This window comes from Callorhinus ursinus, unplaced genomic scaffold (genome assembly GCF_003265705.2).
Source record: "Callorhinus ursinus isolate GAN/ISIS: 27379988/994484 unplaced genomic scaffold, GSC_fseal_2.0 scaffold17, whole genome shotgun sequence".
Taxonomy (NCBI): domain Eukaryota; kingdom Metazoa; phylum Chordata; class Mammalia; order Carnivora; family Otariidae; genus Callorhinus; species Callorhinus ursinus.
In genome coordinates, this window is record NW_027397079.1 from 6,679,104 (window position 1) to 6,691,674 (window position 12,571).

Genomic DNA, 12,571 nt, shown 5'->3' on the forward strand with positions numbered 1-12,571 from the left:
CATTACACGAGGTACATTAGTGTTAATTGTACTATGAAAACTTCAAATGGAGTTAAAACTCTAGGGGTTTAAAGTTTTTCAGCCCTGAGCTTAAATCCATGCTCTCAGAATTTTCTGTAAAGATTTGAATCTATTATAAACATCAGATTTTGGTTTTGCACTCCAAAATGCTTTTTTTTTTAAGTGTGCTGGTGGACATTAAAAAAAAAAAAAAAGACTTTAGGGGTGAATCTAGCTTTGTATGTGCTTTAAATAAAAGGTTTTTTCAACCACAAACTAAACTGTAGCCTACTTCTTTAAAGTATAACTTAATAGAAAAAAAAAAAGACCTTTGTAATAGAATAGTGAGGAAAACATAGTAAAGTCTCTTTGTCATGGAATTAAATGTATAATTTTCTTCATCATTAAAAATCGAATCTTTCCTTGTCATGAGGCACAATCAGTTGTTTCCGAATCAAATCACAAAATCGTATTATCATGAAGGTTAAATGTAATTATCTAATAATTTATATTTAATTACTAAAAATACCTTCATATTTAACAGCCAGGCAGAAAAAAAATAGTACAATCTTCATATAAACTGAAAGAACACACATTTCTATTAATTTCAGAGATCCTGGAAGTTTTCACCATTTAAACTTGAAATATATATTTGAGCATTAACTTAAAACTATGCTGTCAACACATTCGTAAATATGCTGATTTCAAAATGAAAGTTTAAAGCACCTAAGAGGAGGAGCAAAAATGCGTTAACTATGTTTTTTCTTTCTCCAAGTATTAAACTGCAAATAAGCACTTCCCAGAAAAATCCCTGAATATATAATATATTTTTATGGCTTAGAGATTTTTTTCTTCCTTTCAATTATGATAGTGGTGCTGAATTCAGGACATATGGATATTTACACAATCTATAAACAGGGCTTAGAAAAATGTAGCTCCAAGGTTATCTCTACTGTATAGCCTAAGTGTTCTGTTTTCCAGTTATTTACGGATGAAGCCGGCACAACATTCTTGGTTGTGACAACAGAGTCTGTAAATTGTCAGTCTTAAATTTGCAGGCTTAGATTTATCTTCACATAGGCATTCTACCAGGTCACAATACCAGGGCTGTGCGTCGGTGCATGAGTGATGCAGGTTTGAGTGAGGAGGTTTTACGGGGCTCTAAGCTGGAGCTCGTGGATCCCTGTGGCACCTGAGCGCATGCTGCCTCTCTGAGGTGGACGAGGGCACAGTATGCAGCCTTGTCTTTTAAAGCTTCAGGATTAGGTCTCTGAAAATAAGAGTAGTCGGCCACCACTCCTCAGGTGTGTGCAGGCATCTAGAAATCTGCTGGTCGGATCATCATGGTTGTGGCCTTGAGCGAGTAGCCTGAGCCTTTCCAGTAGTACCACTTAATACCGTTGAACTTATTTGTGTTCTGCTTCTGTGGGTAGTACATTCCGTTCAAGTTGGAGGGACCACATGCATCAAACCACCAGCCTGTGAAAGTAAGACGCAGAAGGAATTAGGAACTAGGTAACCCCAACTCTGTCTCACCGTGGCATTAGAAACACTCAACTAACCCCCCCGTCAAATTCCGTGCATTTTAAGTAGACACATGCAAAGATTCAGGGGTATAGAATGTGCCCCACTGACAGATGAGAGTGATGGTTTTCCAGCTTTACCCAAGTTAAATCCTAGTTCCATATGGCAAATGTTTTTATGGGCTGTTGTACTCCATTTTCCTTGTGTGGAAAGACCAGTCACCCATAGACATGCATGGCACGTCTTCCCTGGTGCTGATTTAGTGATCACCAGAGTACAGTGGAAAGTGGGGATAAGTCAAAACACTGAAGAATGGTTGGATGATCCTCACTGGATTACTTTCTGGTTCCAGCAACTTAGTGGACCAGACGGATTCAGGCTTCCCTCCTTCTACCAAACATTTTTTTTTTTAATGATTCCAAATTTTAAGAATTCAGGGGAACTAGATGAAAAGGAAATCTTTAAGTCCTAGAGACAAAAAGGAAATTGAAAGTGATAGTGGTGTGCTCACTGAGGTGAGGGGAGCTGCCTGGCACAGCAGCAGGGGGAGGGGTGGGTCTGCATCGACACCTGAATGGCCATGCTTGGGGTTTTGCTGCTTTTACCTAGAAACAAGAGTGTGCCAGAAGCCCTGGTTTTCAAGGAGAAGGAATGACCTAGATCTACATAATCTAAATAAATCTCAGACATTGTGTTGAGAGTACACATACAGTACGATGCCATTTACGTAAGATTTTAGAATATAGGAAAAAACAACTGTTCATGGTATCTGCGTACCTAGTACAATAAATAACTAATGTGAATGAACCTGAATTCATTGCTCGCCCCACAGGCAGGTATTGGCGGGACAGCTTTAGTTGTATCTGTGAAGTTTTATTTCTTTAAATAAAAAATATTTTGATGTAATGATTATATTTACACATTGGACTGTGATGATCGATTATTTCATCCAGTTACAGCTCATGTCTTGAGCGGATTCAGATTAACGTCGATTTGATAAGACATTTGTGTGTGTTATTCAGAATCCTTGAAAGTATTCAGGAATGTTGCAGATTTATAGATCTGTCTGCCCTAGAGCCTGTTGGCTGACGTAACTATAGAATTTGCTGTCCCAGCAAAAACCTAGCTGATCATTAGCCTGGTTTGCCCGGGGCCCAGACAATGGGCTGGGGCCTGAAATCCTACTGCTTCACTTTCTCTCTTGGGCTGTGTGTTTCTCCCCAGTGTCTCCCACTTCTACTCCCAGCCCTAAATCTTGATTCGAGTAAATAAATATATTGTTTCCTTGGTTATTAATGCACTTCTCCTCGTCTCTTGAGTAGCTCATGACATACGGGTGGTCTAAAAACCACCGCCCTCTTGAGTGGACAGCTGGGTTCAGTGTGGGAATGGCAGATGGGAAAAAAGGATTCGGTACATTTGGTCCCCCCAACCCACCCTTTTTCCCCTTTTTGTTGGCTTCAAAAAGGTTGAGGGAGACAGCTTTTACACAATCAATATAATAGCTTTCTTTCATTGAAATAATTATTGAAATAAATATGGCTAATAGAGAAGACCTGTGTTGCCCGTATATATTATGTAGATACATATAAATATATTATCTAAAGAACCACAGGACCGATTTTTTAATGGATTCTAATTCTTTCAGTATTATTTTAAAGACAGGAAAATTATTGAATTTCAAACTATTTTCATAAATAAATCCTTTCTCTTGACCGTAAATGATTCTTCACTGACGTGCAAACACATGAAAAGCTTAGGTCTTGTTTATGTAGTTACCTTATATTTGTCAAATAAATTGACCACAGCTCTTACCTTTTTCTTTCCTGGGTGAGTAAAGAATGAATTTTTGGCAATATAATTTCCGGTCTCTACAAATTAAACCCTGCCAACTTCCTGTTTGCCTTTACGTTGTTTATACTCTCAGCAGAATTTTTGTTGCTGGTTTAAGTCTTTCAATATTTTTGAGAACTCACTTGATAGCATTTGTCAAGCTTTTTTCTTGTCTTGGTCACAATTAAGTGGTTCTGGCCATTTGATTTTTAAACTTTTAGAAATTGGAAGAGTAAATTTTCTAGCAGTTGGTCCCTGTCATTGAACTTTTAAATGTTGCTGGATACTAATCTGGCCATTTTAAGTGACTGTTAAAATAGTCTCTTTTTTCTGGGTGTGGGTTCAATTTTTTTTTTTTTTTTTTTTAGAGCAGTCTGATATGAAAGGTAGGGAGCAAGAAGCGCATGAGCATAAACACCATGATTTAAAGTGGACGACTGTTCATTTTAATTTGGTGCACTAAAAAGAAAAAAAAGCAGGTTGGCTAATTAGTTTCTTTGTAAGTATTTGCTGTATATTAATGAAATCTTTAAAGAAAGATACCTGGAAATTCCATGTTTGCACAATGAATTATTAATTAGAAACTCTTCTATGCTAATGTATCTATGTCACTGTTTTGGTTGCCGTTTTGAATTTTTAACCTTCTTAATAAAGCAAAATGAAATTAAAGCGTGGCTCTGACATCTGCTACTCAGCAAGCACCAGCTCAGGAAAGCTTGCTGGATATCAGATGTCCCCTCTCTGTGCCAGAGTGAGGTCCTGAAGAGACACAGTTGGCCTGCTGACAATTCCAGCTCCATATCACAATCTTAAGACTCAACAGTCTGAAAAGGTGAAAAACAAATCTCCCTACATCTAGTAAGTCTATTTATGAAATGTGGACATTGTCACCAATCACAAGTTCAAGTCCAAATAGCCAGCCTTTCACTCTATGAAATTCTTCCTTGCCAAAACAAATAGGAAGAGAGAAAAGTCATCCCACCTCCTGTGAGCATTTGTGAACATTTGCAAATACATTTGTCGTTGTCTGCATCCTTTGTGCTAAAATCATTTCCTGGTTGGCTTATGCTGCTTATTTTGCCGGCCGTCCCTGTAAGTCCTTTAAGGTGAATCCTGCAAGCATGCAAAGAAGGAAAAAAAAAAAGAAAAGAATATAACATAATTGGCTTGGGCTGTTGATTTACCGTAGTGGAAAATTTTTTATAATGAAGAATTCCATTCTGCAGAAATGCATTCTGTACTGGTTAGTGTACTAATATGTACTCTGGACAAAATATTTTTGCACTGGTATAAACAGGAACCAACTTATCATCAAATCCTTAGGCAATGAGGAATGTTTTCATGAAACCTTCAGCTCGTATCACTTGCACAAGCATCAGCAGGGGCTTCAGGGCCCACTGCTTTCAGATAAACAGGAGGGGTGGAAATACAGCATGAAACGGTCCTCTTTCCAGGTCTCCAGGCATCATCCGTACAGGAATGAGAGTCCTGAGATAACCAGACAACTTCATGCATCGTGATTTTCAGTGGGGTGGTAGGGACGGGCAGGCTAGTAGGCAAGGAAAGAATCGTTGAATTTGGAATAGAAACCTACAGAACTATATAGAAAATACATTCTTGTGGCTGCCTTGCCTCATTTCTGTAGAGTATTGTAATAAACTCGCTAGACATTGAGAAATGAATAAGTGTGATACTAAGTTCGACACTAGATCATAGCCCATGCTTTTAGAAGATTGCAAAAATCTGGCTTGCATCAGTGATCTGTGTGCCAAGGAGGAGAGAGAAGGGACAGAGACAGTATGGTAACACTGCTTCAAGAGAGCCCATGGGCAGGTTGGCACAGTACAGCTCAGAGCAGGGCTTCATATGCTGGTGGGTGCCTCTGCGGGATGTGGACTTACTGTGTGGGGACATGGGGTATGGCAGTGTGGGAGCCCGGATCATTGAGTCTTCGTGACCCAGGGATCCTACAGAACGAAACCCTGTGATGTCCCAGGGAGAATTGTACTCTGAGTCCCCAAAATGATGCTCATCTTTCATTAAACCACTACCTTGAAAGGAATATGATTTCCAAGAATTCATGTTGGAACAGAGGGTAGAGAAGAGAGGAAAGGTTCCCCAGGGACTGTCTCTAACCAGACCGTGCCAGGCACTTTCACGGGTGTATGCGTGGAATGCACGTACCAGCCCCGAGAGTCAGGCATTTCTTCTGTTTTTACGTATAAAAATGTTGAGGTTCCGAGATAGGAGTGTGGTAGAGCTAGAATTTGCACCAGATGCATCTAACTCCTCTGTTATGGTTCTGCCCTGGGGGACCTTTACCAGAGATGTTTGCTTACCGAGGAGGGGTTATGCAAAGATGGGGGTATGGAGCATGCCAAATGGAGTTCCATAAAGTGTTGGTTCTTTTTTTTTTTTCAAAGATTTTATTTATTTATTTGACAGAGAGAGACACAGCAAGAGAGGGGACACAACACAAGCAGGGGGAGTGGGAGAGGGAGAAGCAGGCTTCCCGTGGAGCAGGGAGCCCGACTGCGGGGTTCAATCCCAGAACCCTGAGATCATGACCTGAGCTGAAGGCAGACACTTAAAAGACTGAGCCACCCAGGCACCCCCATAAAGTGTTGGTTCTAAGTTGCTTTTGTGTTAATGACTTAGATTTAAAATTGTTTTTAGTACTGTAGCTCTAGAAACCATCATAAGGCACTGGCTGAATTTCTGAATTTCAGTGTTATCCTCACGTTTCAAAAATGACCCTGGTCCCTGGCGTAGCCTCTAATTAACCTGCTGCAAAGCATTTATGTAAGTTCTACTCATCCCTGGGATTTTGAAACACTTTAATTTTTTTCCAGGCCCTTCTCATTAATCACAGATAGGGTTGGGATAAACCGCTTTGCTTGTCATTACTCCTTTCTAGCCTCTTCTCCCCTTACAACAATGTCAGTTCTCGTGGGACTCATGAAACGTCCCCAAAGTGAAGCAGAATCTGGGAGAATGCGACCTTTTATTTGTCTTTATGAGAAAGGTTGCATCATTTTTAGATCCTTCTCTTATAGGGCCCCCTGGTTCATAGTTGGTTTCTTTTAAATTTGGTTAATAAGAATAACCACATTTCTTGAAATTGCTTTATATTGCTATCAGTTTGAGTTTATAGAACAGTGGAATGTAAGAAGCAACGTCAGCATTGAATAATGAAATCTGCATGTTTGAATAGAGCTGCCAGAATGTTTGCTAAGAGTGACCAGTCGTCAAGGTTTAACATACAAGTAGTTTTTAGTTTTAGCAAAAAACAAAAACAAAAACAAAAAAAAAACTGTTGATGCATTTGTCCTTTCCTCGTGACATTTATTTTTCAGTTTTCCAGCATTTGGAGGACACTTCTTTGGAAAAAACCCAAGTCTGTGGCTGCAGACAGGGGTATTCTGAGACACCTGTGTTATTTACTCAGCCATGTCACAGTCCCTTACCACACCACTGTGTTTTACTGGGACAGTCATGGTTTCGATACAGTATCTGCCGTATCCCGCCACATAGATTAAACCGAGCTTTAAATGAATGTGTGCTCTTTTAAATGGCGTCTGCCAAAACTGATCGCATTTCTAAAGGAAGTATCTGTTAAGAACCATCTCAATTTAAAATATTTTTATAATGTCAGCATACAAGGGTAATGACCCATTTTGTAAAATCTCCTTATATAAAGTCTAATCCTTAATTTTTGTGTTTCTTTCTTTTTTTTAATTTTTTTTTTCAATTCCTCTGTTGTAAATTCCTAACTGTTGCCAGTTGAAAAAATATTTAGCTTGGAGGTAAAACAATGACCAACCACTCGTGTCTAAAAATTCACTGAAGTTTTGATCTCTTTGGAGTCAACTTGGGGCTGCAGCGAGGCCCAAACACCTATCTTTTCGTTCACCTGCGTCACTCCCTCTCCAAGGAGCCCTGCTCTCTCCGTAATGAGAATCGGTGGGCTCTGTTTCACTGACTGTGTAAAAGTCATGTCAGTGCTCGTGGTACGTGACCATCTTCAAAATTTTGACCCCAACCCCGCCCCCGTTTCTAAAGCAGGACCTACTGGACGTTATATGGTTCTCAGGTAGTTCAGGCAAGCTGTTCACCTTGTGTTTCTGTGCTGTTCATTCACTGTGGCCCCTAGGAAGCCAGCTCAAGGACTTTGCAATCATGTTTATTTTCCAGGCTGTTCAGATTTTGGATTTTCTGTCGAGCAGAGGGTCTGAGTTGGGCGTTAATGAGATTTAGGTGGGACTATAGGCCACATATGACTGTTTCCTGGGATGTTCCTACTGAACTTGGTTGGTTTCTGACCCCAGTGCAGGTATTTTCATGATGTGTGTGCCTGTGTTCTTGAGACTCGGTCAGGGCTGTGTTGGTGACCGAATCTGAGGCCCATTCCTGTGGTCCCACCCTCCGGCCCTGCACGTGGGTTTCTGGGCACCTCCTTCCACGAGGCCATGTGCAGGTACGTGCTTTTTTGTGCCATACACAATTGCTTGTCAGGCACCGGTCTTTCAGTGCCTCCGCTGCTCTCCGCCTCTACTCTCTTTCCGGCTTTAGAGCCAGAAACTAAATTCTGAGTCAGGGATGCCCATGCTTGTCTTGGAACATTCAACGCGAGTGCCGCCAAATGCGTGGGGCAAGGCAAATACTGAGGGAGGGCTGTGAATCGGCTGTTGTTTCTACGTCAGAGAGTAAAGGACTTGCATGACTAACCCTCCCACCTAACTCTGCCACTTTTAAACTTGGTAACTCTTCCTGACTTCGGGATGGAACGTAACAATCAAGTGTGCTTGAAGTGCAGAAAGATATATTTAACTGTTAAAACCTTTTGGAAGAAAAACCACATAGTCATAGGTAGACCTCTGTTATGATAATGGCATGACATTTTCTAATACAGACACAGCATTCACACATTTTATAAATACTTGTTTAATGCCTGTTATCTGCGAGGCAGGGTTCATCTATGCTTTGAGGATACACAGCAGAGACAACAAACAAAATGCTGTCCTCGTGAAGTTTTCCTTGTATCATTAAAACCAAAGTTAGAATTTTAAAACTAGACCAACTTCCTGAAAGACAGCAAAGAACTGTAAGAAACGAGATGTTTTTTCCATTTAGGGTATCCTCCAAGTACTTCAGATTCTGGTTAATGCAGTGGGGCTCTCACTTTGTGGAATGCTCACCCAGCAAATCTGTTAATATTTTTCAGTTACATACAACTCACCTGTAATTAAGTTCTTCACCGGAGAGATAGAAATGTTCATACAGTGAGTACGCCTCGTTCCCTTCCCAGTCTTTAAGGTGTATTTTAAGCACATAGGGCCGTTGATTGGTCACTTGGGAAACAAACTCATTTCCCAGCCAGTGTTCACCGGAAGGGTTCCCAAATCCCTGCAATCCAAGTGGTAAAACTCAGTCACCTCATTTATTTGTTTTTTCTTCATGTATTTGAAATCGATAGTCTATCCATTTAACATGGGATAACTGCCAGATATTCAGCGGGAATTCTTTCCTGCCCTCTGAAAATTTGGGGTCTTCCATATAAGAAACATTTTTTTAAAGGTCAGTTTTAAGAAACCAAGCTTCTACTGAAAGAAAATTAGGACTAGAGTAATTAGAACTACTTTGGGGAATCACCAATAGAAACATGAGCGTGAACAGCTCAGTTTATTGACATGGGAAGTTCTGTGAAACTGTTGGCTTACCGAAAAACGCTGAGCCTGCCATTAAAAATAAGCCTCACACTTGCATGCCTTTGTTTTGATATATAGTTTACTTTACATCGACAGGGTCATTCGTTAGCGGGGAGACTGAGACACCAGTTAAGAGGAACGCTTTGGTAACAACAGTTGTCAACAGTCATTGGTTAGTTTTGGATTTGTGGGGAAGGTTCTGCAGATTTTGAAAGTTAGTTTTCACAAGGAAATTATTTTCAGATGGCTTAAAGACTATTCATACCGCTTTATATTCTTTCCAAGTCTTCTGAAAATCAATACTGCCATCTTCACGCCGCTGAATGACCGTCCACCCACCTCCAGAGGTTTCCATGTCGCAGTATGCCTGCCAATGGGAAGCGCACAGTTACTGCGTGGGAAACACCAGTGAGTCAGGGCTGTGTCCAAACTCACAGAAACAAGACCGATGTGGATACCTACAATATGACTTGTGCTGATGGGGTTCCCCAGGGTAAATCTTTGTGGTCTTCCAAGAAGCAGATGGTTTTAAATGAATTGAAAACCATGAATTTAAAATGATGATGAAAAATAAACAGTAATATAACACGATTTTAATGTCGATGAGAATAGGACTTTCTTGTCATCATCTGTTCTGGGCTAAAGACCCACCCCAATTGCTGACCCAGAGATCGCTGTTTCTTAGAGATTTATTGTGATTGGGACATCTTGGTGGTTTGGCCCCAAACCTCATCTCCGACCTGTAGAAATCTACAAGCTGGTGTTCACGACTCCAGAAACCTTTATGGTAGTTGTCCGTCCTTACTAACTCCTCAGAGAGTTGTGTAGAAGGAGTACTTTTGCACTGTAGGGTTTCCAAGACCCCTGTTATGTTATGCTGTGGGGTTAGAAGGCTTCTTCCATGTGGGATAAAAGTCTGATTTCTAGGTTCATCCCTCGGTATGAGAGATCTGAGGCCCCTGGGTACCCAGAATGATGTATGTGACCTGAGAGTAGCCTGGCAGCTCTGCCCCACAGATCAAGCCTTCAAGCTTCTTTGCACTTTGCTCACTGCCTGTGGTATTTCTCCTCCTAGCTCTTTTTATTTTTGCTTTTAAACTGGCTTGGTGGGTTTAAACTTTGTCCAGAACACAGAATTCCTTCTTGGGCCAGGAGCATGCAATGCTCACTTTCCACTCAGCAGGAGTTTTATTATGAAATTAAAAACCCCTGCAAATAAGATTACATAAATAGTTTTAAATAATGAGATTATAGTAGAACGAGAAATTTTCCCAGAAATTCTGTTAAGATAAAATTTCCTACAACATACGAGGTAATAAATATGAATGTTATCACTCAAAACCAATTAGAAATAGTCTTCCTCTGCTGTTTTCCTCAGTCTTTTTGGGAAATAATGGAGATAATTTTGGCAGAGTCGGTTTAAATGTGAACTATTCTGCATTTGTGAGTTAAAATCCTAAAGAATGGGGGATAAAAGAGAACCAAGAGCACACCCAGACCCAGTCTGTGTCAGTGCCTTGTCTGATGTCTCATTGCTAATGAGACGGAGAGCTGCCCTGCGAACCCAGCCCCCTGTTCTCCAGCAGATTTCCCTCCACCGCTCTTTCCACCTCTCTCCACAAAGGTCCCTTGGCCCATATTGTTTTCCCTGATGATCCTTACGTTTGGGAACATATGTTCCATTACAGAAGATTGCATTTATTAAAAGTAAAATGATTTCCCCATTTTAAATTAACCAGACAAATAAAATTGACCTGCTTAAGGTGACCCCTTATTATCTCCCTGTATTGATATTATTCTTATCATTAATTATCTTGTTATCATTGGTATGCACCACTCTGTTCCAAGTACTGCACTGGGTACTTGGCCTTTATTATATGCAATCTTGAAGCAACTCTGTGATACTGTAATTCTGCATTTGTGAAAGGAGGAAGGATTTAGTGAAAATATTTAGTAAAGTTAGATTAATTTGACCAGAGTCATTTAATTATTAAGTGGAACATAGGACTTGAATAAGGTCTCTTAAATTCCTCATTCTGTACCTTCTTTTCTACCATAGTAGGCTGCCAAAAACAGAGAAACTTGACCCTTTTGTTAATAGGCCAGTCCCTCAGTGCAGCTCCAAGTTGAAATCAGTTCATGAATAATACTGCCTCTAATTTGCCTGTGGTCCACCCAATGGTCAATACTGCTCACTTCTCTCAATATGTCTTCTAAAAAAAAAAAAATAGTTTAGTAAACTAGCTGAACAAGCTAGTTTAAGGAGTTTTGTGTGTACAAACCAGTTATTTCCTCTGTATCCTAAATGGCATGCTGGTGGGTGGAAAGACCGGATATGGTTTCTAGCGAGCCTATCCTTGTTCCAAGAATATTTGATTCTTTGCTGTCAAGATCACCATTATAAAGTCATGGATACTTAAATCACAGAAGAAGTTTGTCTTCGTGCGAAAATCAGAGTCCAAACTAGCTGAGAGTCACCGCCCACGTGGAAATGGGTTGAGCCGTACCATTGTCTAACTCCACCAGGGACAACGATGAGATGATTAGAACATTTCCTTAATATCTCTTTGTTCCGATAAAAAGAAAAAAGGAACAAAGAGTTCATAGAATCTAAAGTATCATGGTTAACTGAGTCGTGAAACTTTCAGAGGAAGATAGTGTTCAAAGAGAGTTGTCCATGTAGCCAGAGGGCACTGAGTGAAAATGATGAAATGGATTATCTCAGCATCAGGAAAGCGGACTTCCGCAGAGAATGCCCAAGACCTCAGCGCTCCAGCTACCACAGACCTGAGGGCGGTTAGTGCTTTTGTTAGCACACTGTTGCGTGGTTCAGGGACCTGGTATCTTGCTCTGAAACTTGAAGACTTTCAGTGTATAATGCCTGATTTAAATGTCATGCTTCGGTTCTGAGGCCATGGTGAATGACTGATGAAATAGTAATCACACAGATAAATACTAGGAGACAGGTACCCTGTGAAATTTGGGGAAGGAAATTATTATGTCTCTGACCAGCAAAAACAAACTCAAATGCCTTTGATGCAGTTTTTATCTTTTGCAGAAACCTAATGAATTTCTCAAAAATAAGGGTGAAATATGTAGGCCCTTTTGGGGAAAAGGTCGGCCCAAAGATCTGTTGAACATTCTTTTCCTGAATTAGATGAAACAGGGCAAAAATGGCTGCCCTTTCATGCGGAGAAGTTGTCTCATAGTCTTTGGGGGCAGTCAAAATGGTAACAATTCCCATTTCTCAAGTAGATGGTTAAGTCCTGAGTTCTGTCCTCAGTGCTGTATATCCATGGTCACCTTGGACTCGCTCCGTAAGACCAGGGTCACTTCATCGCATTACAGACTAGGAAACTGAGGCCTCACACAGGGTAAATGATGTGCTCAGAGTCACAAATACGCAGGGCCAGAATTCAAATGCGAGGCTCTCAGACTTTTTCTCCCTCGATCAGATTGTGAATTATGGGATCTTAAGTCTGGAAGGGAATCTAGAATCTGGACTT

General features: G+C 40.6%; 2 protein-coding genes across 5 annotated transcripts in view; one reads left to right on the forward strand and one right to left on the reverse strand.

Moving 5' to 3' along the window:
- MCPH1 (microcephalin 1) overlaps nt 1-12,571 on the forward strand; it is a 249,402-nt gene that overhangs the window by 122,980 nt on the left and 113,851 nt on the right. The gene's annotated exons all lie outside the window — the stretch shown is intronic.
- Nucleotides 813-12,571, reverse strand: part of ANGPT2 (angiopoietin 2) — a 53,253-nt gene continuing 41,494 nt past the window's right edge. For both annotated transcript variants that reach the window (XM_025886042.2, XM_025886041.2), the window contains exons 6-9: nt 9,331-9,432; nt 8,597-8,763; nt 4,340-4,470; nt 813-1,479 (exon numbers count right to left, since the gene is read on the reverse strand). In XM_025886042.2, coding sequence (XP_025741827.1) covers nt 1,319-1,479; nt 4,340-4,470; nt 8,597-8,763; nt 9,331-9,432 — 561 coding nt within the window. In that variant the 3' untranslated portion in view covers nt 813-1,318. The remainder of the gene's footprint in view (nt 1,480-4,339; nt 4,471-8,596; nt 8,764-9,330; nt 9,433-12,571) is intronic.